This window comes from Carassius carassius, chromosome 34 (genome assembly GCF_963082965.1).
Source record: "Carassius carassius chromosome 34, fCarCar2.1, whole genome shotgun sequence".
Classification (NCBI taxonomy): Eukaryota; Metazoa; Chordata; class Actinopteri; order Cypriniformes; family Cyprinidae; genus Carassius; species Carassius carassius.
The window spans coordinates 29,320,290-29,347,710 of NC_081788.1; the positions used below are offsets into that span (position 1 = coordinate 29,320,290).

At 36.4% G+C, this 27,421-nt stretch overlaps 2 protein-coding genes across 3 annotated transcripts; one reads left to right on the plus strand and one right to left on the minus strand.

The window, feature by feature from the left end:
* Nucleotides 1-4,264: 4,264 nt before the first annotated feature.
* On the minus strand, nt 4,265-14,968 carry LOC132114998 (hippocampus abundant transcript 1 protein-like). Of its 2 annotated transcripts, none has more exons than XM_059523415.1 (12): nt 14,795-14,968; nt 12,800-12,892; nt 12,044-12,106; nt 11,800-11,927; nt 10,936-11,050; nt 8,059-8,277; nt 6,476-6,589; nt 6,028-6,099; nt 5,832-5,944; nt 5,654-5,751; nt 4,571-4,719; nt 4,265-4,493 (listed from the first exon to the last, which is right to left on the minus strand). In XM_059523415.1, the coding sequence occupies exons 1-12, from the start codon at nt 14,813-14,815 to the stop codon at nt 4,278-4,280; spliced, it is 1,401 nt and encodes a 466-aa protein (XP_059379398.1). In that variant the 5' UTR covers nt 14,816-14,968; the 3' UTR covers nt 4,265-4,277. The 2 variants fall into 2 exon arrangements, with proteins under 2 accessions (XP_059379398.1, XP_059379397.1); XM_059523414.1 differs by having other exon boundaries at nt 12,800-12,895.
* Nucleotides 14,969-23,359: 8,391 nt separating this feature from the next.
* Nucleotides 23,360-27,062, plus strand: LOC132115273 (phospholipid phosphatase 1-like). Its single transcript, XM_059523653.1, has 6 exons — nt 23,360-23,639; nt 24,967-25,118; nt 25,221-25,492; nt 25,641-25,698; nt 26,440-26,616; nt 26,694-27,062. Exons 1-6 carry the CDS (start codon nt 23,528-23,530, stop codon nt 26,811-26,813), a joined length of 891 nt encoding a protein of 296 aa, XP_059379636.1. The 5' UTR covers nt 23,360-23,527; the 3' UTR covers nt 26,814-27,062.
* Nucleotides 27,063-27,421: the final 359 nt, after the last annotated feature.

Genomic DNA, 27,421 nt, shown 5'->3' on the forward strand with positions numbered 1-27,421 from the left:
GCACCCTGCCAGCTTGGAGTCTCATCCCAACCATGCTGTTTGTGAGGATAAATGAATCATGGGTTGACCCAGGCCACCTTGCCACAATATTTGTTAGGCGCATTTGTGCATCACATATAATCTGCACATTTATTGAATGAAAATGTTTCCGATTCACATATGCAAATTCTTCAGATGGCGCCTTTATAGCAATATGTGTGCAGTCGATCGCTCCGATTACATTATGAAAACCGGCTATCGCTGCAAATTGCGCTTTAATGTTTGGCTGGTCACCTGCATCGTATGGGAACGTTATGTACCGGGTAGACAAGCGGATGATCCCGTCCCATACAGCTGGCATTGCACGGCTCAAACACGACTGGCTTATACCTGAGCGGTCTGCTAGTTCTCTTTGGAAAGAACCAGTTGCCAGGAAACCACGTGTAGTAAGCACCTGTAAAGGAACGGGTAATGCGTGGCTCCTCACTGTCTCTCTTTCCAAATTCGGACCCAACTCAGCGCAGAGCTCCAAGAGTATAGCCCTTGGAAATCTGAAACGGCTGATAAGCCAGTCATCATCGTGGGCCAGAAAATCATTGTGGTCCCTAAAAACTCGTTCTCTCCGGATTCGTCCATTGAAAATGTCCTCTAATAAAGCCAACACTGCCATTGCTAGACGGGTTGTAGGCTATCAATTTGCACATGCTTTATATATGTTACTTAATTGCATAATTAATAGAATATTTTAATAAGACTCGTGTGACAATAATATGTCAAATAATTTATCAATTACAAATTATAAGCAATCTGACAGCTGGTGGTGCGATAGAACAATTCGTAGTGTAATGTTTGCCACTTCACTTTATTGCCTCTATGAGTCGCCAACGGACAAAAATCACGACAAATGTACGTACGCCAGGCATGAAGTTTACGTGGAGGAACGCACATTCTTACGTTAATTTCACTGTTAGTACATCTGACCGTGAACGTGAAAGCTGGCGTACGCCATAATAATGTTAGAAATCAAACTTACCTTTCATCTCAATGATCCTAAAGGAACTAGTTTCTCAGCCGCTGCGGAATTTTACTTTGCTCTGCTTATGTGATGTTAGTGATAATCAGTGTGCCAGCGGCAGGTAAATACACTTGCGTCATGTGTGGACCGGCTCACTCGGTTGCCTAGGTAATCAATATCACTCCGCTGCTGCTGTCGACAAGGCTTATGATTACAGGGAACAAATGATAACTAATGCAATGTGATGAAAGGTAAGTTTGATTTCTAACATTATTCTCTCAACGGACATTTGCATCGATAGTCTAGTGTTATAATTGATTTGCGTTTGGTGCACTGTGGAGCGGGTAAAACGGTTTTTAATGGCTGGCTAACATATACCCATTGACTCGCGCTAGCCTAGCATCGGCTATCTATCCAAATATAAAGACTGGATAATTAAAAAAAAAAAAAATGTCTCCACTTATGAATAACAACCAGGCTGACTTAAAAATTAGGTCCGATGTCAAAAATCCCGAACCACCCCTTTAATATATATATATATATATATATATATATATATATATATATATATATATATATATATATATATATATATATAATAAATGATAATAAAAAAAATTGACTTTTTTTATAGTATTTTTATATATATATATATATATATATATATATATATAATCAGTTCAGTAAATTCCTCTACCTGTCATCATAATTAAAATTTCAGTTCAGCTTCTTGTTTGCTGAAGCCAATTTTTTTTTAAGTAGTCGTGTACTTGAAGTACTTTTTACAAGAACGTGGTATTTCTTCTTGAAAACTGCGGGTTTAATTTAATTTGACTTTTTTTTGACAATTACTAGTGAAATTTACTAGCAGTTTCAAAGCGAATGCAAAACCATTTTTTTTCAGTGCATCAAGTACACACTGATAGCAAAGCTGCTCTACTCAGTTCATTTGGAAAATGGTTTATGCATCATTTCCAGATATTAATCTGAAGCTAATTGTTCCTCAAATGACTATTTTTCAGACACTCAGCCGTCGTACACCACTAAAGTCTCTCTGAGCTGCCTGCTGTAGAACCAGATCAACGTCTGCTTCACGACTCGAAATATGCCACAGATTGAAATCAGTGCGTTTAAAACACTTCCACTGGAGTCTGTTTATTAGTTTTTTCATTCCGAGTTCAATTAGAACTAGAAACGCAGGTTACACTGGAAGCCACGCTGAGAAGCTGCCTGTATCTGAAGGTTTCTTTTGTTGCAGCGTTTACTATTATTGAAGACATTTTTTTGACTGCATCCCGATCTGATCCCGAACACATTTTGATTTGGTTTTCTGTGAGGATTTCCATTGTTTAGTTTGTTTGATGTGACCAAATGTTTCACAGCATGACGTTGAACCCTTTTCTGTCTGGAAGTCAATGTTTTTATGTTTTATTCAGTTAAATAAATTAAATTCTCAATTTCCTATTTTGCCTTCAGCCATAAATCAACATGCAAACGTGCATTTATCTGTCAGTGTGAAACAATATAAATGCAATCCTGGAATATGAAGTGGTTTATTGAAACATTATATCAATGAATATCTCAACGAACACTTGTAGCAATGTGCATTAAATGCATCAATAAAATCTCGTCAGAAGGCATCTACAAACCAGTCTTCAAAGGAATGGCTGCATAGACATGAAGAATGGCACCAAGAGCTGAAATATCATTAAAAAAACAAAGTGCAGTTCATCAGGAAATACATAAAATAACTTTCGAGGGGTTAAGATCTTCTGGAGTCAGTGTGCATTGATCTACAGCACCGATTGCATGAATAGAATCACATCTACACTTCTGCTTTGACATCATTTTCAAGTATGCATCATATTCAGGTCTCCAGAATTGGCAAATGAAACGTCTCCTGTGCCCTGTGCTGCTCAAAAACATCAAATGTACATGATAGAGCAAAAATCCTCATGGATTTAGGCTGATATTGCTGCTGTTTGTTACATGATAAAATCTAGTCAATTATATAATCTGCTGCATAATGCGTAATGAACTTTGAGAATTGTTTTACTCTGATTTGAACATGCAAAAATAAAAAATTTAATAAAATAACACAAAATAAGAAAAGTCAGTGAGAGGAAGCAACGATAAATCAATAAAGCTGTTTTAAAAACATTTGATTCGGTCCTCTGGAAATTATTTCAGGACATCAGCAACACTAAATGTTACAGGAAGAGTTCAGTCCAAAAATGGAAATGTACTCACTCTCAGTTCATCCCAGAGTAGTACGAGTTTGTTTCTTCATAACGTTTGGAGAAATGTAGCATTGCATCAGTGTCTCATCTGCAGTGAATGGGTGCCGTCAGAATGAGAGTCTGATAAAAACATCACAATAATCCACAGCACTCCAGTCCATCAGTGAACATCTGGAGAAGACTAAAGATGAAACAAAACAAAAAATATCTAGTGCACTATATATTTTTTTCACTTTCACTTTTTTTATCTAGTGCACTAGACTATTTAGGATTATTGTGATGTATTTATCAGCTGTTTGGACTCTCGTTCTGACGGCACCCATTCACTGCAGAGCATCCATTGATGAGACACTGATGCAGTGCTACATTTCTCCAAACCTGATGAAGAAACAAACTCATCCTGATCTCAGATGAACTGAGAGTGAGGATATTTTTCCAATTTTGTCAGAACTCTTCCTTTAAATCAAGTCTGTGTGTAATTGTGAGGTAGCAGCTCTGTGTTGAGTAGCTGGTGCTCATATATGAGTTACAGATTAAATACTATTTCATCGTAATAATTAACCTATGACCTAAAGACAACGCTTGTGTCCAATACAAATGTCTAAAGATTTTTAAATTAAGACACATAAGAAATATGCTTGAAACAAGAACAAATAGCTGCCAAAAAAATTAACTTAATCCAAAGGAAGAAAACAAGATAATTTTTTCGACCCATTAGCAGACATTTATTCTTGTTTTAAGCATAAATTGTTCAGAAAATAAGATCTTGTATATATGGAAACATATATTGTAACGTTTCATTGTATCATGAAAAGTGCTACAAATAAACCTGAACTGAAATCTTAATCTCAAATAAAACTTTTGTTCTGCGGAAGAACGTGATGTTTTGCACTGTAAGCCAAAATATGGAGAAGGCACATTCTCTTTCAAAGACTCTAGGATAACAACAAAAAAACAGACGTTTAGATGTTCTGTAAAAAGCTTTGTCAGACAACACCGCTGGAATAAAACTCAAACCAGAGGAGTTTCCCGTCCTGTTGGGCTTATAAACTACTGTCCTGTAAAAGAGGCTCGTTGTCTTCGTCGCTCACAGGAACAGATCCGTTCTCCGTGACGCTGATCGCAGACTCCATCATCACATGCGTGTTACACGTCTGCACCGCCGGAGCGTGTTGAGAGGGAATAAACACCGCCACCAGCAGAGCCAGAAGAACCGTACACGCTCCGAACAGGAAGGGAGGACCAGGAATCACACGCTTCTGGAAGACAGAAGACACGCACTGTACAGAAAGACAGAAACAAAGACTTGTTCCAGAGTGATTTCTGCCCGTCTGACCTCTTCAGTGTCCGGTGTGACGGGGTTCTGCTCCACGGGGCTCAGCTCCTTCAGCTCCACATTGAAGAGGAAGAAGATGAATCCGAACAGAGCCGGACCGAGTCCATTACACAGACCTCGGATCCCTGTGATCATGCCCTGAACCGCTCCTGAACACACACACACACGTTAGGTGTGTGCATGGAAAAATGAGAAGATAAAAATAAAATAAAATAAAAAAATCTTGTTTTACGATTAGATTTTTCCCCATTGGCAGATCTTTTTTATATGCATTTTTCAATCAAATAGATTTAATATCTTACATATTTAAAAAGTCATTTTTTGCAGTGCATGTTTTCCAAATCGCAAATCATCTTGTTGTTCAAATGAAGTTCTTAGCAATGCATATTACTAGTCACAAATTAAGTTTTGATATATTTACAGTAGGAAATGTACAAAATATCTTCATTGAATGTGATATTTACTTAATATCCTAATGAAATCTATAATTGACTCATACAATGTATTTTTGGCTAATGCTATAAATATACCCCAGCGACTTGAGACTGCTTTTGTGCTCCAGGGTCACACATTTATTATATAAATTACATTACAAGAAGCAGCTTCTCTCAAAAGCTGAACCTGTGAAATTACAAACAATAAATTGCATTTATTCAGCATCTGTGATTGCAATCTGTCTTTTTCTAACCCCACAGACAGATTTTTTTTCCCTTTAATCATAAATTTGTATGCATTTTTCAAAAAAGCTAAAGTTAATATCTTAAGTCACGTTGCTTCTCGTGTAAATGCATGTTGTTTTAAAAATCTTTAGACATTTGCAGAGAAAAACCTGGAGGAAGGTGATGATTTAGTGCAGTATTGATGAGTTTGGAGTCTTGACTATCAAGTGTACTATCTACATTTGACTACCTAGTGCACTTTACTACCTAGTCAACAAAACAACAAAAACAGAAGTTAATATATTAAGTCACGTTGCTTCTCTTGTAAATGCATCTCAATTTAAGACATTTGCATTGCAAAACAAGACAAAACCCCGGAGGAAGGTCCTGATTTAGTGCAGTATTGATGAGTTTGGCGTCTCACCCTGCTGGTCGGGATCCGTGCATCGAGACACCAGCGCGCTCACAGAAGGAAAGGTGATGCTGGACATGGCAGCGACGGCACCGGCCGCCCACATCATCCTGCGCTCAACAAACACAGAGTTATTTTAAAGCCCACTCCTCACAACAGAGCTCACGTTCCTCTCCATCCTCCTCCTCACCATGGTTCAGAGCCGAAGCCGTACCAGGCCAGCTGGAGCAACTGAAACCCCAGTCCCAGCAGAACGGTGCTTTTATTCCCAATCTTCTTCATCAGAACGCTTAACAGTAATGTCTGCAAATATAATCAAGCTCAAGGATTCTTAAAGAAGCTGTATATCATCTCAGAAACGAGTGTGTGCAGCTGAAGGTCTGTACCTGTGCTCCGATGGACAGGATTCCCACCATCGCAATAAACGCTGCAATCGCTTCGGACGAGAAGTTAATGACCTGAAACATAACGCAAAGTCAATGCAATTTCTTTAGGACTTCATGCTTTAAAGAATGGGTCAGCTTCAGTGTTCATAACAGCTGCAAAATGCATTAAATAAATGTTTTTGTGGCTCTTTAATGCATCTAGTGCACTTGACTTCTCAATTGACTACCCACCTGACTACCTAGTGCATTTGACTACTCACTTGACCTAGTGCACTACCTAGTGCACTTGACTACCGAGTGCACTACCTAGTGCACTTGACTATTGACTAAAAAACATTAAATATGAAAGGAATTAAACTGTCAGTTTACACTGACTTCCTGTTAGATTCTCGGTTTTACTCTGACACACAGTTCACTGCAGAAGTGAAATGGGTTTCGTAACACGTACCTGTCCCAAATAGAGGAAGAAGCTGGAGTACTGCCCGGCCTCGGGGAGATACGACAGGAAGACGGTGACACAGATCAGCAGGACTGTGGAGTCTTTCCCCACCTTCCTCAGAGACTAACACACACACACCACTTTCACAGCAACTGACAGCATCTGTACATTTTTGCATGTTGGATTACTATGACAATATCTATATGTGGCTTATCATTGGCTAGAAGGAATTATTTTATCATGAAATTTAAACAATAAATGTGTTTTTGTGGCTCTTTAATGTGTCTAGTGTACCTGACTATTTAGTGCCAGTTTAGTGCACTTCACCACCTAGTGCACTACCTAGTGCACTTGACTACCTAGTTTCATGATAACAGTAACATAATTTGAAAGTTGAGACTTTGTTTCATAGTAAAAGAAAACTATTTGCACTATATTACACATTCATCATATTTTTAACCTACCTGTCTTTCGATTTATTGTTTCTAAAACATCATTATTTCATGTAAACAATAAAAAACAAAAAAAAAAAGTGTTTGTATACAGCTGAGTGTTGATAATTAAATGCATCTGATTAATTAATCATCATCAAGTTAGGTGCACTAGATAGTCAAGTGCACTACTAAGGTATGTATAAATAGTGCACCAGACTGTCAGCTGTATGTGTAGTGCACTAGACAGTCATGTGTTGATAATTAAATGCATTTGATTAATTAATTATTAAACAAATGTTAAGTTTTCAGGATAAAAGAAAATGTTAATTTCAGTGTAAAGCACTAATGTTGGTGCATCACTAGACTAAACTAAAGGTATCCCTCAATAGTTAACTTTCAAGACAGAGTATATAAAACCCTAAAATATGTAACCCACAGCGAAAGGATCGGTTTTCTCCCAGGAAATGGGCAAAGCCCAATCTAGTGCCCCTAGTGCACTACTACTAGTCTAGTGCTCTACACATACAGCCGACTATATAAACAGCAGCAAACAACACTAGCTGGGCAAATGACAGAGGATAAAGAATGATACAGGTGTGTTTCAATCACTATCAAACTATCCTTCGAAGAGAAAGGTAAAGGGTTAAATAAAAGCCCTCACTTATATGAACCACCTGATATTCTAGTGCACTACACATACAGCTGGCAGTCTAGTGCATTATATATACACACCTTACTAGTGCACCTGACAGTCTAGTGCACTACACAAACAGCTGACAGTCTAGTGCACTATAAATTAAATTGCTTGATGATACTAACTGAATTTGAAAGCTGACAGTCTATTTAGTGTACTAGATAGTCAAGCACACTCGCTAGACTATCTAGTGCACTAGCGAGTGCGCTTGACTATCTAGTGCGCTTGACTATCTAGTGCGCTTGACTATCTAGTGCGCTTGACTATCTAGTGCGCTAACGAGTGCGCTTGACTATCTAGTGCATACTAACTGCATTTAGTGTGCGCTTGACTATCTAGTGCACTAACGAGTGCGCTTGACTATCTAGTGCGCTTGACTATCTAGTGCACTTGACTATCTAGTGCACTTGACTTGACTATCTAGTGATAGCTAGCGATCAAGACAGCGTATATATAAAACTCACAGTGAAAGGATCGGCCTGCTCCCAGGAAATGGGTGAACCCCACGAGGACAGTCTCATTTTGTCCGGCAGGGACTCGGGGACCACCAGCAGGACGAACAGAATATCAGCCAGAGCGATGACGGTGGCCAGAAGAACCACCACACTGTCTCCGTAGCGCAGAGACAGGAACGCTCCTATCGCCGGACTTGTCACTAAACTCGCCGCAAACGTCGCAGACACCTGAAACCCAAGACAATACTGTGAGCAGGATGAGATCGAGAAACAAAACCTCACAGATTATAACAACGACCTGCATCATATCGCCTAAATGAAATCCAACACTAACATTGAGCTGCTGATTCCAAAAATAGTGTCAACTCACACTTTCTCACTAAATATGATGCATTTCGGAGTATTCTTGTTTTTACAATCATTTGTGTGGTGAATTAGTCTTGTATTCTCAGCAGAAAAACATCACAAACACATGATGTCTGTCTGAATCTGAGCCAGATTATCACTATTTGATCAATCATCAGCCCATTTTCACATTTCATGCCTGATCCTGATTTCTTTGAGAGAATAAAATGCAAACGTGTTCCTAACGATCAAAGAGTGGCAGAAAATAAATTCTGTGTAAAAAAAAAAAAAAAAAAAAAAAAAAAAAAAAAGGCTTTGGTAACACTTTAGAAAATGTAACACTTTAACTATTAACTACAAAATTTCTCTCAATAAATTCTTAATTTGCTGCTTATTAATAGTTAGTAAGTTAGTTGTTAGGTTTAGGTATTGGGTAAGATTAGGGATGTAGAATAAGGTCAAGTAGAATAAGGCATTAATATGTTCTTAATTAGCACTAATACATGGCTAATATTCTAGTAATGTGCATGCTAATAAGCAACTAATAAGTGTTACCTATTCTAAAGTTTTACCAAGGCTTTTTTGTGAGAAAACTTAATTTTTGATTAGTAATATGCATTGCTAAGAACTTCATTTGAACAACTTTAAAGATGATTTTCTCAATATTTTGAGAAAATATTCTCAAAAAAAAAAAAAAAAAATTCCTTAAGATTCTCAAGATTTTTTTGCTCCCTCAGATTATTGTCCTCCTAACAAACCATACATAAATGAAAAGATTATTTATTCAGCTTTCAGACGATGCATGATTCGAGGTTCTCAAGTACAATTTAATAAATGCAAAGATTTCCGAATTTTAAAGAACATTTTACATTTTTACTCAATACACTATACATTATATATATATATTAGTGGTGGGCCGCTATCGGCGTTAACGTGCTGCGTTATCGGGCGATAAAAAAACTAATCTATTGATAACTATCGAGTTAATCTATTCTCAAAGTTGGGTTGGGAGCTGGGTCTATACTAAGCAACTATGATGACTTTCACCTTGATATTTTATATAACCGACTGACTGAGGCCTAAAAAGATGCTCAGGACAGTTGACGGGCCATTGCTGCACATCGTCACGAAAGCTTCTCTTTTTCACGTGTTTTTAAGCCTTACCGCTTGTCGATATAAACATTAAAGCATCCAAACACAAGACGCGGAAAAGCTGAACAGAGCTGGTTACTCAATTCAATTCAGTACTCGCAGTGTTCAGGGCTCACGCAGAGAAGTCTCAAAACACTTGAACATCGAATTTGCTTATTTTTGCTCTTGTGCCGACAAATACATACAAAATGTCAAAATTATCCACCTTGGAAATTATGCTCGAAAAATCTGTCAGATATTTCTTAAGTGAAAGTAAACAGTTGAGGAAAAAAATGGGATGTGTATTATATTGGATGCGTTCATCGTCTCTTAAAGTGACCGCGCCTAATTTAGCTACTTGCTGCTGTACTGTTAATCCAAGAAAATGAAAGAAAATCACTCACTGCTCTTGACTGAATTACTTTGTGGTTTTAACAGTCAAACAAAAAATGATTCAGACACCAGATATAATTTTTGATATATATAGCAAAACTGTAATAATGTGAGAAATGTTGAAGGTGTCTGAATAAATGTAGGTTTGATTGTATATTTCATTTTTACATTGAAGACTATCCAGTGCTATTTTACATTTAATTATTTGGTTTCTGTAGCTTTACACCTACAAACTTGAAAAAAACTTAAACATTGTGTAAATAGCACAAATAAATAAAAATAAACGAACATACAAATTAAACAATTTCAAACAGGGCCCACTGGTACCACATTCACCGGGTCCCCGCTGACCCCAGCTGACCCCGGTGACCCCCGCTGACCCCTGCTCACGCCTGTTTCACACATACTCCGTCTGCAGTGCGTATGCAGTCCGTGTGTGTTACGTATGTGGTGCAGCACGGACTCGATGTGCTTTCACACAGGACCCGTTTGCAGTTCGCTACTCGGTACGTAAACGATCGCTGCACTGGTGCAGACGTAACGCTCCTGGAACGCAACTGGAATCCGTACGCACTGCAGACGGAGTATGTGTGAAACAGGCGTAAGGTTGTTTGCACCTTGTGCAATGTGGAATTAGTTTACAGCTTTTTCAAGCACTTTGTGATGCATTTTGGAAACAGGAGATGAGCCCCTTTTCTAATGCACTACCTAGCTTGATAAACCCCTTCTCAAAGCCTTACTGTTTGTCAATTTTATTTGGGTAACACACATATTCTGAATGCCTTCGGCAGAATTTGAATGAGCCATTTTAATCTAGATTAATTTCAAGATCACAGTGAGATTAATCTAGATTAAAAAAATTAATCTATGCCCACCACTAATATATATATATATATATTAGGCAAAAACTTTATTCTATCAATCACCAATAAACAATCACTTCTATTTTGGGTACAAAATCACAAGGAAACCTAACTCTATAAAACTGATAAATGTGTGTTAATCAGGTGTTCTTACCAATCCATACGCTGTGCTTCTTTCATGCTCTTCTGTAATATCAGCCACATACGCAAATATCACAGAGAATGTAACGGCGAAAAGCCCCGACACAGACATCAGAGCAAAAAAACACCTGGTGAAGAGAGACAGAAACACACAAACACATCACTTCTATGCTTTAGGTGCGGTGAATCAATCGAGATCAAACATAGAAAGCTCCACAGAAACAAAGAGTCACATCATAAAACCAATGTATTCCATTTTAAAGGTACAGTTCACACAAATATTAAAGTATGCTGAAAACTACTACTAAGTTCCGGATAAAATACGAGTCTATCATCCATAATTAATAAAAAAGTCCATCTCCTGTTGTCTCTCACATATTTGTTTAGAGCTGTTTAAACGCTGCTTGATCTGTGCAGATTTCTCTCCTGATTCAGACCAGAACACTTTTTCACTGGAGGAAGTGTTATTATGGATTATAGACTCGATGTATTTGAGTTAAAAACATCTTAATGCTGGATTTGTTTCATCTTTAGTCTTCTCCAGATGTTCACTGATGGAATTTAGTGCTGTGGATTATTGTGATGTTTTATCAGACTCTCATTCTGACGGCACCCATTCACTGCAGTGCATCCATTGATGAGACACTGATGCAGTGCTACATTTCTACAAACCTGATGAAGAAACAAACTCATCCTGATCTCAGATGAACTAAAAGTGAAGATATTTTCAGCACATTTTAATTTTTGTCTCTCTTTTTTGTACAATGAGCTGCAGAGACTTTTAAACATGGCCAAAGAGCTTTAGTCACTTGAGAGTCATGTGATAGCACACACAAACACACACACACACACACACACACAAACGTGTGGGGCGTACCATGGGCTGAGCCTCATTAGTGGGATGGGGGCGCAGGTGAAAAACACTGTGAGCAGCAGGAAGTTCTTTCTGCCCCAAACATCAGACAAGGCACCGATCAGAGGAGCGCTCATGAACGACAGAAACCCCTGCAAACACACAGCAGTTACCACACACACACACACACTGCAACCCAGTAAGAATTACAGCAAATACTGAATTACAACACATCAAATGCTTGCAGCATCAGATGAAGTGGCTTCACCTTGACGCCCTGGATGAGTCCGTTCACGAGGAACGTGTGCTGCGGAAAAGTTTCATGCAGAACCTGGAACGAGGAAAACTCAGCGCTAGAGATTCAGATCACATTCACTGTTTGCATTTAGCCATGAATGATCTCCTGAACACATCTGCAATGCATTATGGGAAGGCGCATTATCAAACCAGAAGACGTTTTTCTTTTCTCTTTTATGACAAAATCTAATGCAATAATGATGTTCAAATTGAGGTTGCTTTAGTCGACTAAAACTGAAACTTTACTTTGAAAAAACGTTAAATGAAACAAAAAAATTTAACTAATTTAAAATAGTTTTTTAGCTAAGTTTCTGATTTAGACAAAAAAAAAAAAGAAGAAAAAAAAACATGCAACAAAATGTCCAAACTACCTAAAATGAAAATATTAATATTAATAAAAACTATATTAGTATCGCAATAATACTTTGTATTAAAATAACACTTCTTCAATTGATGATGAATTTTAGCTATGTAACAATTTATTATAGTGCAACTTACTTGTAATTGCATTATTATTTTTATTATAATTTCCAATGCATTTTAAAACATCAAGTTTAATGTGATGTTTTATGTATATTATTACGGTATATGCATATGCAATATGTTTTTTTTTCTTCCCACTGCCGATGAAATTCATTTCTGTATTGTATTCCGAGGGCAGATCATACTCCCTGGTGATGAAACTATTAAAAACCATTCTGTGTTCAGAGGGGTGTTTAAAGCTCACGGTCAGCATCGGGGTGGTCAGGAGACCCCAGGCGAAAAACTCCAAGAAGATCACCACCACGGCATGAGCCACCTTCGGCCGGCCGACACTGCGCTGCTGCAGAACAACCACAATAAATACAGCTGACAGTAGTGTTTCGACTTACTGTTTCTAAAACATCATATCATTTAAAAAACATACAGAATACAGTTGAGTGTAGATAATTAAATGCATTTGATTAATTAATTGACAGTCTAGTGCACTACATATACAGCTACCAGTCTAGTGCACTAGATATAGACACCTGACAAACTAGTGCAATTGACTTACTAGTCAAGTGACTATCTAGTGCACTTGACTAACTAGTTGACTACCAACTAGTGCACTTGACTACCAACTGGTGCACTTGACTAACTGGTGCACCAACTGGTGCACTTGACTAACTGGTGCACTAACTAGTACACTTGACTAACTGGTGCACTAACTAGTACACTTGACTAACTGGTGCACTTGACTAACTGGTGTACCAACGGGTGCACTTGACTAACTGGTGCACCAACTAGTGCACTTGACTAACTGGTGCACCAACTAGTATGCTTGACTAACTGATGCGCTTGACTAACTGGTGCACCAACTAGTGCACTTGACTAACTTGTGCATCAACTTGTGCACTTGACTAACTGGTGCACTTGACTAACTGGTGCACTTGACTAACTGGTGCACCAACTAGTGCACTTGACTAACTGGTGCACCAACTAGTGCACTTGACTAACTGGTGCACTTGCCTAACTGGTGCACCAACTAGTGCACTTGACTAATTTGTGCATCAACTAGTGCACTTGACTAACTGGTGCACTTGACTAACTGGTGTACCAACGGGTGCACTTGACTAACTGGTGCACCAACTAGTGCACTTGACTAACTGGTGCACTAACTAGTGCACTTGACTAACTGGTACACTTGACTAACTGGTGTACCAACTAGTGCACTTGACTAACTGGTGCACCAACTAGTGCGCTTGACTAACTGATGCGCTTGACTAACTGGTGCACCAACTAGTGCACTTGACTAATTTGTGCATCAACTAGTGCACTTGACTAACTGGTGCACTTGACTAACTAGTGCACCAACTAGTGCACTTGACTAATGATACTACTATATCATTAAAAAAAACTGCAATGTCCAATATTAGTGTTTGTGTACAGCTGAGTGTTGACAATTAAATGCATTTGATTAAATTAAATTTAATAGACTAGACTAAACTAAAGGTATCGCTCAATAATAGTTATATTAAACCATAACATATGTAACTCACAGCAAAAGGATCGGAATGCTCCCAGGAAATTGGCAAACCCCTATCCAGTGCCCCTCACTATCTAGCACCTGACTATCTAGTATAGTCTAGTGCACTATATATACACACCTGAATAGTGCACCTGTCTATCTAGCGCACCTGACTAGATATTCAGTATTTAGCGCAGTAAAAACTATCTAGTCCACCTGACTAGTGCACGATCTATCACAAAAACGCATTTGTTTGAATTTCTTGATGACACTAACAGAATTTGAAAGCTGGGAATTTGTTAGTTAATACTAACAGTGTTTGTGAGTTACATTTGTTATGGTTTTTTATACTCTCATTTACTATGATTAAATACACGAACCCTCACTTATATGAACCGCCTGACAGTCTAGAGCACTACACATACAGCTGTCTAGTGCACCATCTAGGGCACTAACTAGTGCACTTGAATATCTAGTGCACTATCTAGGGCACTAGTTAGTGCACTTGACTATCTATTCCTATACTACACATACAGCTGACTTTATATAGACCATATACTACAAATAACATATATGAACCACGTGACAAACAAAAGCACACAAAAAACCAAACAGATCATAATAATCTTACAGATCATAAGAAAGACTAAAACAAACACTAAAACCCTCGCATTATCACCCGCAGATTATAATCCGAGACAATAAAACCAGCGATGAGATGACATCACTCACTCTGATGTGTTTGAACAGCATGATGTGTTCCACGCGACTCTCACATTCTGTTCGCGGTCTCAATCATCTTTATCGCATTTAATTAACAGGCTGTTTTTAATTCGAACAGCTCTTCTGTTTCACTTTCTAACACCCACATTCCTGAACACCGACTTCCGGCTTCCGTCTGCGGGAGTCCAGTCCACTTCAAAATAAAAGTCTTTTTTTTAGCAGCGTTGTAATTTAACTCTGCGGGTTTAAGTAACACCAATAACGTGATATTTAGACCTGGAATGCAAATTTAACTGCAATTGTGTATTTAGTTGGCAGGTTTACCCCCGGGCCACGATTTGACAAGTTTTGAGTAGCACGTGGGAGGGTTTTGTTGTTAACACTTGGCAACCCTGAAACTTAGCTGAAACACAGATGTATGTATGCGTATAGAAACACAAATTAATTAATCCTCACTTGATTTCAGGATTATTTACAGTTATTTAAGGTGTAGAATACATGAAACGAGACAGCTATTTTGATTTCAGTTGCTCTGTATGTTTTGAATTTACGTTTGCATTTCGATACAAACGAACTGATCAGTCTAATCGAAGATCTATTCGAGCATGGAATACAACCGGTCTAAATAATGTATTTGTTGAGAAAATGTTCCATTTCAAACCCGAGTTTTGTTAAACCACGTGTGCTTGTTTGTATTGAATGAGGCGCGCTCGCGTCAGTCTGCTCGTGCCCGCGCTCTCGATTCACACTTTTGCCGAAATAGTTTGAATGTTTATATGTAGAAATCGTGCAGTGTTGATTAAAGTCAAAACAGCGTGAAAGCAGCGAGACACAAGTTTGCAGTGAGTTTGCGTGTGTGTGTGTGTGTGTGTGTGTGTGTTTACATTGTGTTTTGCTGTAGTTCATTTCCGGTTTTCATGTTGATGTGATTCCTTATCCGCACTGATTCATTCAATTGCCGATTCTTATGATTCTAAAGATTCTGCACATGATTCAATGCAGCATTTTTAAGTTTTAATGTCGTACAGTTAAATGACAAAACAGCCTGGTTTTACCCCAAAGTACTTTAAAAAAATACTATTGTTCAATCAGGGTTTTCGGACATTTTAGTCCCTTTTTTTGTTAGTGCATGCTCAAAATGCTGTCTAGCTAGGGCCCTCAGTCGGTTGTGTTTGTTCAACAGGAGGATCATCAGAGATTGATGTGGTTGTAGCCTATGGAGTGTGTGTACAGAAGCCGTGTGTGTGTACAGAAGCCAGCATCGCTCCAGAGACACCTGTGTGCTGTTTCAGTTACACCTGAACTAAAAGCATTGCCACATCAACCAGTTTTGTGTTTTGATCAGTCCGTGGTGTGTCTTCTGGCCGGTCCGTCATGAAGAAAAAGAGCTCTCAAAAGTGAGTCAGTGTTATTTTATTATTGTTTATTTATTTATTTTTAATTAGATTTAATTTTAATATTATTTTCCAATGTTTGGTATTTTTTTCCAGTTATATATATAGTATTGTTTTTGTATTATATATATATTCATTTACATTTTATATTATATATTATATTTTATATATTATTTTTCACATTTTTGGTAGTTTTTATATTTAAAAACTAATATTTTTATAAAAATATATCTTGTAAAAAACAATAATATTTATTCATTTATATTTTAGTTTTTATTTTATATATTCTATAATTTATATATTTTATAAATATATATTTTATATATGTTTTATTTTGGTAGTTTTTATTATTTTTTATATTTAATAACAATTTCTTTTAATTACATCTTATAAAAAACAATACTATTTATTTACATTTTCTTTTATATTTTGTATATTTTTTTCACATTTTTGGTAGTTTTTATATTTAATAGCAATTTTTTTAAATAAAAAAATATCTTGAAAAAAACAATACTATTCATTTATTTATATTTTATATTTTAGTTTTTATTTTATATATTATATATATTTCATATATTTAATAAATATATATTTTATATATTGTTTATTATTGTCACATTTTTGGTTACTTTTTATATTTAATAAAAAATAGAAAAAATATCTTATAAAAAAAAAAACCAACACTATTTATTTACATTTTAGTTTTTATTTTAATGATTAACTTCTAAGGGCAACAGCTGGCTTACTGAACATGTAATGAAGTTCTGACGGTATGCATTAAATTATTTCCTGACATAATTTAGAGCAAATTATTTGAACGCTCTGTTGTGTGATTATCAGGCACAAACACATGTATCACAGTTCTCTCAGTCAAAGCATTGTGGGCATTGTAATTTATTTGTTTTTAAATGACTCTCTAACTGATTCCTTGTAATGAATCAGTCAAAAAGACTCACAAACAGTCTCAAACTCACAATTTGAATCAGTTTGATGACTACAGTGTGAACAGTGGAGTCTGACTCATGAAGAAATTACTCTCTAACTGATTCACTGTAACGAATCAGTCAAAAAGACTCACACATAGTCTCAAACTTACAATTTGAATCAGTCTAATGAAGCAGTCACAGTGTGAACAGTGGACTCATGAACAAATGACTCTCTAACTGATTCCTTGTAATGAATCAGTCAAAAAGATTCACAAACAGTCTCAAACTCACTATTTGAATCAGTTTGATGACTACAGTGGAGTCTGACTCATGAACAAATGACTCCCTAACGGATTGCTTGTAAAGAATCAATCAAAAAGACTGCATAAGAAGCTCTTTTGGAAACTTTGGATGGGTTAAATGCAGAGCACGAATTCTGATTATGGGTCACCATACTTGGCTGTATGTCACGTCACTCTTTCACTTTTTTCCCTTTCCTCCATCAGATGATCCAGTGAAGCCCCGAGAGCCGGGTGAAGTGTTTGATTCGCTGGTTGGGAAGCAGGTGGAGTGTGAGAACCAGGACGGCACACAGAGGACTGGTACCATCATCCAGAAGGCTCTGCATTCAAACAGATGCGTTTGAGAATGTAATGAGCCTGTTTTGTTGGTTCTCATGAGCTTCTGTCCTCAGACACAAAGATATATTTTTATACTTATTCAGTTCAACTGTCTTTTTGGTTGTTTGCTGTTTGAGAGTTTCATCTTTTATCTTGTAGTACCTTTCTGACTTACTGTATGAAACATTTATCTAGACTTTACCATAAGAAGTGCTGCTTAATATAGATTCCCTCAATGCTTATCAATGTGTCCATCTTTTCTATGTTTGACATTTCTATGTTTGTCATGAACTACTTTATTTGTTTTACACTGAAAAAAAAAACAGTATATAAACAGTTTTAATTCAGAAATTCCTAGTAGATTTTACAAACAATCAGCAAGTAACACATTGAGTTGGAAGATGAATTCGGATCTCGTATTGTGAATCATTTGATTCAAATCGGGATTTCATTGTGCTGTCAGAAGTTTTTTTTATTTTTTATGACTACTTGTATTGACTATATGAACACGATGCAAATAACAACTCAGTATAAATACTATTTGTAGGTAATGTAAGTGGTATTTGTTGTGTTAATTGTCACATGTAGCTTGGAGCTGATTGTAGCTATAATGTCTCTGTTACCAAATATGATTATATTTTATCATATTTTATCAGACATTTCACCTGCTGATGTGTTTTTAAATCCCTCAAATTTATTTTGCATTGACCTTGTTAAGGTCATATTGATTTCCATTATAGTTGTTCACAAAGACATTGGTGAATCGAATTCTGAGAATCCACGTGTTTAAACGTACCCTACCTTAATAACAGACTTTATCTTTATAGAACCATTGGGTTCTTTACTCAACTCCAAAGAACCTTTTATGCTAAAAAGGTTCTATAATGACACGAAAAAACCCTTTTGGTACAAAGGTTCTTATTCATTTATATATGATATTATTCTCCAACATTTTGTATTTGTAATTAAATAATTGTTTGTAGTAACTTAATATCACATTGTAATCATGCTGATTTTTGAAGAAAAACTGAAATGGCACTCTTGGCTACGAACTCCCGAACTAATTAAAATGATCCGCGATCCCCAAACTGACTCAAATGATTCGCGAACCCGCTCCGAACTCCCGAACTGATTAAAATGATCCGCGATCCCCATACTGACTCAAATGATTTGCGAACGGATTAAAATGATTCACGCTCCGAGCTGACTCAAATGATTCACACTCCGAATTGCCAAACTGACTCAAATGATTCATGCTCCGAACTCCGAAACTGACTCAAATGATTCGCGAACCCCAAACTGACTCAAATGATTCGCGAACCCGCTCCGATCTCCCGAACTAATTCAAATGATTCCCGATCCCCAAACTGACTCAAATGGTTCGCGAACCTGCTCCAAACTTCCAAACTGACTCAAATGATTTGCGAACCCGCTCCGATCTCCCGAACTAATTCAAATGATTTGCGATCCCCAAACTGACTCAAATGATTCGCGATCCCGCTCCGAACTCCCAAACTGATTAAAATGATTCACGCTCCGAACTCCCGAACTGACTCAAATGATTCACGCTCCGATTTGCCAAACTGACTCAAATGATTCATGCTCCGAACTCCCAAACTGACTCAAATGGTTCGCGAACCCGCTTTGAACTCCCGAACTGATTCAAATGATTCGCAAACCCGCTTTGAACTCCCGAACTGATTCAAATGATTCGCGAACCCACTCCGGACTCTCGAACTGATTAAAATGATCCGCGATCCCCAAACTGACTCAAATGATTCGCGAACCCGCTCCGAACTCCCGAACTGACTCAAATGATTCGCGATCCCGCTCCGAACTCCCAACTGATTAAAATGATTCACGCTCCGAACTCCCGAACTGACTCTAATGATTCACGCTCCGAATTGCCAAACTGACTCAAATGATTCATGCTCCGAACTCCCAAACAGACTCAAATGATTCGCGAACCCGCTTTGAACTCCCGAACTGATTCAAATGAATCGCGAAACCGCTCCGAACTCTCGAACTGATTAAAATGATCCGCGATCCCCAAAATGACTCAAATGATTTGCGAACCCGCTTTGAACTCCCGAACTGAATCAAATGATTCGCGATCCTGCTCCGAACTCTCGAACTGATTCAAATGATCCGCGAAGCGGATTAAAATTATTCACGCTCCGAACTCCCGAGCTTACTCAAATGATTCATGCTCCGAATTGCCAAACTGACTCAAATGATTCGTGAACCCGCTCCGAACTCCCAAACTGGTTCAAATGATTCACGCTTCATGATTCAGTTTGGTAATATAAAGATTCCTCCTTTGAACTCCAACCTCTTCTTTGGGTTTTATTGTTCTGGGTCAGAATTTGGGCTCCTGGGGTCTCAAAAAAGAAACATTTTCAATCTCCAAGGTGAACGTTATGACAACACACTCATTGGGGTTCTATATAGGGTTCTTTACTCAACTCCAAAGAACCTTTTAAGCTAAAAAGGTTCTATAATGACAAGAAAGAACCTTTTTGGCACATTATTCTGCAACATTTTGTATTTGTAATTAAATTATTGTTTGTAGTAACTTAATATCACATTTTAATCATGCTTAATATCACATTTTAAATTCTTTTAAAATCATTTTAAAGAATTGCCGCTGTCGCCTCTGGCTTGCTTACTTGGGGTCACTTCATCTACAGTGATATCGTTGACTTGATTGCAAATAAATGCACAGACACTATTTAACTGAACAGAGATGACATCACTGAATTCAATGATGAACTGCCTTTAACTATCATTTTGCATTATTGACACTGTTTTCCTAATGAATGTTGTTCAGTTGCTTTGACGCAATGTATTTTGTTTAAAGCGCTATATAAATAAAGGTGACATTGATGTAGGTGAAACTCTACTTTCATTATTTATGAGATTTTTTAAATGGTTGGTGTTTTAATGTTGATTTGTACATTTAAAGCCTTGAATATTTGAAATTACAGTAGCATTCTTTCAGTAATAGTAATTATTTTTGTTAATATAAATAAATGACTAGTTCTATGCACTTTGGGTGTGCTTTTTTCAGTATTCATGGGTGACTTTTTTATGTGAATTACATTTTTACATTTTAGGGTCTTGATGTTTGTCAATTATATGAAATATTTAATCCGGAAAGGACAAAAGAAATAATCATGAATGAACCCCTAAAAGGTTCCATATAAAACCTTTTTCCTGGTTACAAAGAACCCTAAAGTGTTTTTTTGATTGAACCCTTAAAATATATAGAACCTTTTAGGGGTTCCAAATACGTAGCGGCTGATAAAACCTTTTAAGGTTCTATTTAGAACCTTTTCTTCTAAGAGTGTAAGTTTATGCATATCATTGCAAACCTCCTCTGCAGCCATACAATAATAGAAAGCTTATGCTGTATGCCTTTAACATCAATCATGACAATGTTTTGCATATACATACAGTTTGAAGTGTCTTGTAGAATTATCTTTCACATTTATTATAGTAACGTAGTCTAAGATATCTTGTAACTTTAGAATTATTATTTCCAGCTGTTTGTTTTACAGTTTGGCATGTGATGAGAAAATGTATATGAAATGTATTTCTAACTGCGTATGCAACTGGGCCTGGTATTGCTACAAGTGTGATTGCATCATATAATAATTGCTGCCGTTTTACAGCTCTGCGTGTTTGATCTTGTTTCCTTTAAGATGGCTTTGATGTGTCTGTGAAAGGCGGACCTACATAAGATGTTCATCTTGGTTCAAGCTCTGTCTCGTGGCCTGTTTCACGTGTGGCATCCATCTGTCATGCGCAGTTATCCAGCGAGTTTAAACTGTGTTTTCAGGCTAAAGCGCTGAACAAAGCATCTCACAGTCAGCTGGGACAAATCATCTTACACTAGCATATCAACAAATGCATCATCTGCACAAATATCATAATATCAAATCATGAGAACAGATCTGACAGCTATTCAAAGACAAGTATGAAGTATGAAATATGAACTTCTATTGATAAATAAATAACTTTTTGTGTTCGAGCTGAAGAGCTGCTTTACGCAGAAACTCAGTTTGTTTCATAAATTTTTCATCTCTAACTAGAACAAACCCAATTACATTTCAATCACTTACAAGAACAAAACTGACCAACATATAAATATCTTAATCAAACAAAATAGACTGACATTTAAATCTATTAATCAAACAAAACACAATTATATTTAAATCCATTAGTAGATCAAAGCTGACCGACATTTATACCATTTAACCGATATTGAAATCTTTTAATGGAACAAAACCAAATTAATATTTAATGTAATACTAGAACAAAACAATCAACATTTAAAGATTTTAATTTAACAGAACTGGCCGATATTGAAATCTCTTTAAAAAAAAATGACCGATATTGAAATCTCTTTAAAAAAAACGAATGATATTGAAATCTCTTAATCAAACAAAGCCAAATTAATTTTCAGTATGTAATACTAGAACAAAACAACCAATGTTTAAATCTCTTTACCAAACAAAACTGACTGATGTTTAAGTCTCTTAATCAAACAAAACCAAATTATATTTTAATCTCTTACTACAACGAAACCCAATGAAATTTCAATCACTAACAAGAAAAAAAAGACCAAAATTTAATCTTTAATATTGAGATCTATTACTATATCAAAATGACCAATATTTCAATTTATAGCTAGAACAAAGTTATCTATATTTAAAACTCTTAATAAAACAAAACTGACTTATATTTAAATCTCTTAACAAAACTGACCAACATTTATACCTTTTAATCGAACAAAACCAAATTATATTTAAATCTCTTAATCGAACAAAACTGACCTATATTTACAGCTCCTAAACTAAACCAAACGATATTTACATCTCTTAAACAAAACAAAACGATATTTAAGTATTTTTATAGAACAAAACCGGCTGATATTTCAGTCTGAAACTAGAACAAAACAACCAATATTTGAATATCTTAATCAAACAAACCGACAGATATTTAAATCTCTTAAACAAAACCAACCAATATTTAAATCTCTTAAACAAAACTGACTGATATTTAAGTATTTTCATCGAACAAAACTGGCTGATATTTCAAACTAGAACAAAACAACCAATATTTAAATTGCTAATTAAACAAAATAGACCGATATTTACATTTCTTTATCGAACAAAACCAAATGAAATTTAAATTTATTAAATGAACAAAACAACCAATATTTAAATCTCTTAATCAAAACACCACCGACCATTATTTAAATCTATTATTGGGATAAAAGGACCAATATTTCAATCTCTTAATCAAACCAAACCGACCGATATTTCAATCTTGTAATAGAACAAAATCGAATTAAATTTAAATCTATAAATCATTTAACTACTGTTATTTTCCCGTTTATTATGCTGCTTTAAAATAATCAGCATTGTGTAAATGGCTATAAATAAATATGACTTGTGTATTTAGTATTTTAAACGGTATTTGGAATGTTATGAAATAGAAATGAGAATTCCGAAGCTCTGCTCTTTTTGAGGAATCAGTGACTAGTGAGGAAGAGGAAACGGTGGGCGGAGCCTGTAGATGATTGACAGACGGAGGGATTGACCTCACCATCATGCAATATAAGAACGTCGGACCATCGCCTTAAAACTCATATGATTCGCGTTCGTTCATAACGAAGATAACAGAAAGGTGTCTTGAGAAGCAGCCGGGTGTTTCTTCGCTCGATGACCAGATTATCGACAGTTTAACTAATGCGTTCTACTTAATAAGCCGCGTTGTTTTATCATATGTTAATAAATGCTCAACTGTAAGTTGTCCAAAGACTCCAGAAGTGTGTTTGCGGAGCTGAGAATGTTCGAGACTCGAGGAATCTTCGGGGTTTGTGTGGATGTGAGCTGTTTGCTGCTCGGTAAGACTTCATTCACATTCACAGTCTGGCCTCTGTGCAGCTGGTGGTTCGGTTGATTAAATCTGCGTTATTATGGTTACTGCTTATGGATCTGAATGTTACACTGTAGCGCGCATCGACGAAACATCATATCCGTGACAGACGCACATCCATATTCAACACTGCACATTTCATTATTGCTCAGGAAAACAAAAGTACGAGCTTGTATCGAGATAGTTATTTAGTTTCTCTTAAGAGGTGAGATAAAAGTACAGCAGTAAGTGTTCACAGATAAGTTGTGTTTACATATCCAGAACAAACGTGTTCTGAGAACGTTTTGCATAAAATTATGAAAACCTCATTTTTGAATGTTTTCAGAAAAGTTTTCACTTGAAAAAAAAAGTTGGTTATGCGAACGTTAGAGAGAATATTAAGGGAAAGTTTCATTTTATAATATTTGGAAACATTATGAGAACATTACTTTTGAAAGTTCTTTAATTGTTATGAAAAACAAAATAATTGTTCCACGAATGAAGTATAAATTATATATATTACTACATAAAATTTATGAATTCACCATTCCAGAAATTAAGGCCTTAAAAGGTAAAATTCATAAAGTCTTAACATTTTGCATGCACTGCAAAATAACATAAAACATTTAATAAACAATAGATAGCCTATGTTGAATTAGGTTGATTTTTCGTTCTTGTTTTAATAATTTCAATCGGTTTATCAGAAAACAAGACTTCTTATCTTGTTTTCTTCACACAATCATAAATGTTCAAAGTACTTCTAATAAGCCTACTATACATGAAACATATTCCAGATGCTCAAGCTACTGTCTGTAAGCTCTATATTATGTGCATAATAGAAAAATGCTTAGAATGTTTTTAGTATGAGGATGTTCTTCAGCGGAGAGACTGTGATTGCTAATTGATTTAAAGGTCACAGTAAGGAATTCTCTGGAGTGATACGATGTATATGATTGCCAGAATACCGCTATTGTTGAACAGTTGATTTAATTGAATAGTGTGAAGTGATTTGATTATTTACCATCAGCAGAATGTGCACATCTCCAACAACATACTGCACACAACTAACAAAACTTACATCTCCATCTGTTCCTAAAGCGCTGAAACGCTACCCTCAGGCCTTCACCAACCGACGACATTTAAGTAATATCATCGATTTAACCGCATTGACACTATCAGATGAGAACAAAACTTTAAAGATTAATTTGTTCTCTTTTGAGACCGATCAGAGCAGAAAACACTTCTTATAAACCCCATGTCAGTGATATAAACAGGCCTGTGAATCTTCATTTGTGTGGTTTCTGTCTTTGTCGCAGCTGGACTTCCATTTGCGATACTGAATATTCAGCACACGCCGTTCAAAAGAGGCTTTTTTTGCAGCGATGACTCCATCAGGTACCCCTTTAAAGAAGATACCATATCCTACCAGTTACTGATGGGGATAATGATTCCATTCGCGCTGTTGATGGTAAGTGTTCGCTTGCTTTCTTAACCAGTACTCTTCTCTAGAGCTTGATTTCCTGTTTGAGTTGGTCAAAATGTCATGCATTTTGTTTTCTCTTCACCACAGATAATCTTTGGAGAGTGTTTTTCTATACATCTGAGGTCCAGAGCTTCTTTCAGTTATGAGTATATAGCATGTGTGTACAAGGCCGTAGGATCATTCGTGTTTGGAGCGGCGTTGAGTCAGTCTCTGACTGATATCGCCAAATACACCATCGGCCGTCTGCGACCACACTTTCTGACCGTGTGTAAACCAGACTGGAGCCTCATTGACTGTAAATCCGGTTATATTGAGAACTTCACATGCACAGGAGATCCAGTCATCATCAATGAAGGCCGGTGAGAGTGCAAAACAATGCAACGCATGCATTCCTTTACTCAGATGACCTGGAGTCATGCACTTTTGTATTGAATCTGCAAATGCATTTTTATGATTTAGAAAAGAACACTGATTTGCTAATTATGACGGAAAATCTTTTTCTGCCAGACTTTCCTTTTATTCTGGTCACTCATCATTCTCCATGTACTGTATGCTGTTCCTCGCCGTAAGTGTTTTTATGAATATGTTTCATGTGTTTCATTCAATTTAAGGTGAGATACTACAGGCAAAACCATTGTTTTTTTATGCACTAATGTCACAAACTTAAATAAATAAATCTAGCTAAAAGTCCATTGTAATGAAACCAACTAAACAGAAGTGTGACAACTAACATGTCTTATTTCAAACGAGTGAAGAGAAAACATCCAAAACACACATTTAAGTCTTTATTTTATTGCACTTTATCTATTTACGTCTTTAGATTTCAATCTCTAAAGATTACAAACACCAAACTTTACAGTTTTATTCCTTTCTGTATTCTAAACGGTTGTTTCTATTTCACCCACACTGATTTATACAACATTTTACCTCATGAAAACGTGAAAAGTTTTCGATCTGGTGACAGTATTTTCTAAATGAATAAGATGATAAATAGAGAAATTGAAAAACCTTTCACTCTAATATGACGATAAAATCTAACTATAATTTTAAACTGGACTATTTATCCAATTTTCAGCGCTGGTAATGAATTCAAAATGATGCATATTTAATTAGATAATGCCTCATTTGAATATTAATGAACTGGAGAGGGATAGTGATATTGTTTAATATTTTTACCCTATTCGCCTATAGTGTCTTGCCTTCATCATATGCATTTAGATAAACTTTATTAATGCTCAGTACATTCAAAACACACTATGTACAAACTGTACATAGATATTCTTTGCTAATATGTTTTTCTTTACAGCTGTATATTCACTCTAGAATGAGGGCAAGTTGGGCTCGACTGGTTCGTCCGACTCTGCAGTTCTCTTTCATCGCCGTGTCTCTTTACGTGGGTCTGTCGCGTGTCTCTGATTATAAACACCACTTGAGTGACGTTCTCACTGGATTCGTTCAGGGAGCCGCTGTGGCACTGTTTACTGTAAGTGAAGCTGTATGCTCTTTAATATATGCATTGCATGCTGTAACCAACACACCTCTCTCTCTCTCTTAATGCAGATGTTCTTTGTATCGGATCTGTTCAGCGCCAAACGCACGTCAGATAAAGATGATGAGATCTCACACACGAGTCAGCAGGAGACGTCAGATCCGCCGAACCACTACGGCAGCACAGACTAAGACAGAACACACTGGATTCGGAAGGAATCGCTGTGGATTTTTCATTTTTACAGTAACATGCAATCCTTTCAACAAATGATTCACGTCAATTTTATAATATTACTGGGCAAAAGGTCATTTTTCATAATGCACAGCAGTAGAGAAGATTAAAATGTCATCATGATAAATACAACGGCAGTGCAAAAATATTCTCACTGCAGTGGCTGCATATACATTACATTTATATTTAGTCGTTTAGCAGATGCTTTATCCAAAGCAACTTACAAATGAGGACAAGAGAAGCAATCAAAATCAACAAGAGCAATGATATACAAGTGCTATAACAAGTCTCGGTTAGCGTAATGGAGTCATATTATATATAAAAAGAAAACAAAAAAATAAATAAGAGGATAGAGTAGGTAAATAATAGATCAAGTTAGTGTTAGAGTCCTTTTTTACTTTTATTAATTGTATAATAAATAAAAAATAAAACGGATAGAATGCAAAAAGATTAGAGAAGCCATTTTTTAAGAAAAAAAAGGTGTTAGTGAATAAATTAGAATAGATTAGAATAGAGAGTGCTGAAGTTAGAGGGTCAAAAAAAGGTGGAAGAGATGTGTTTTTTGTAG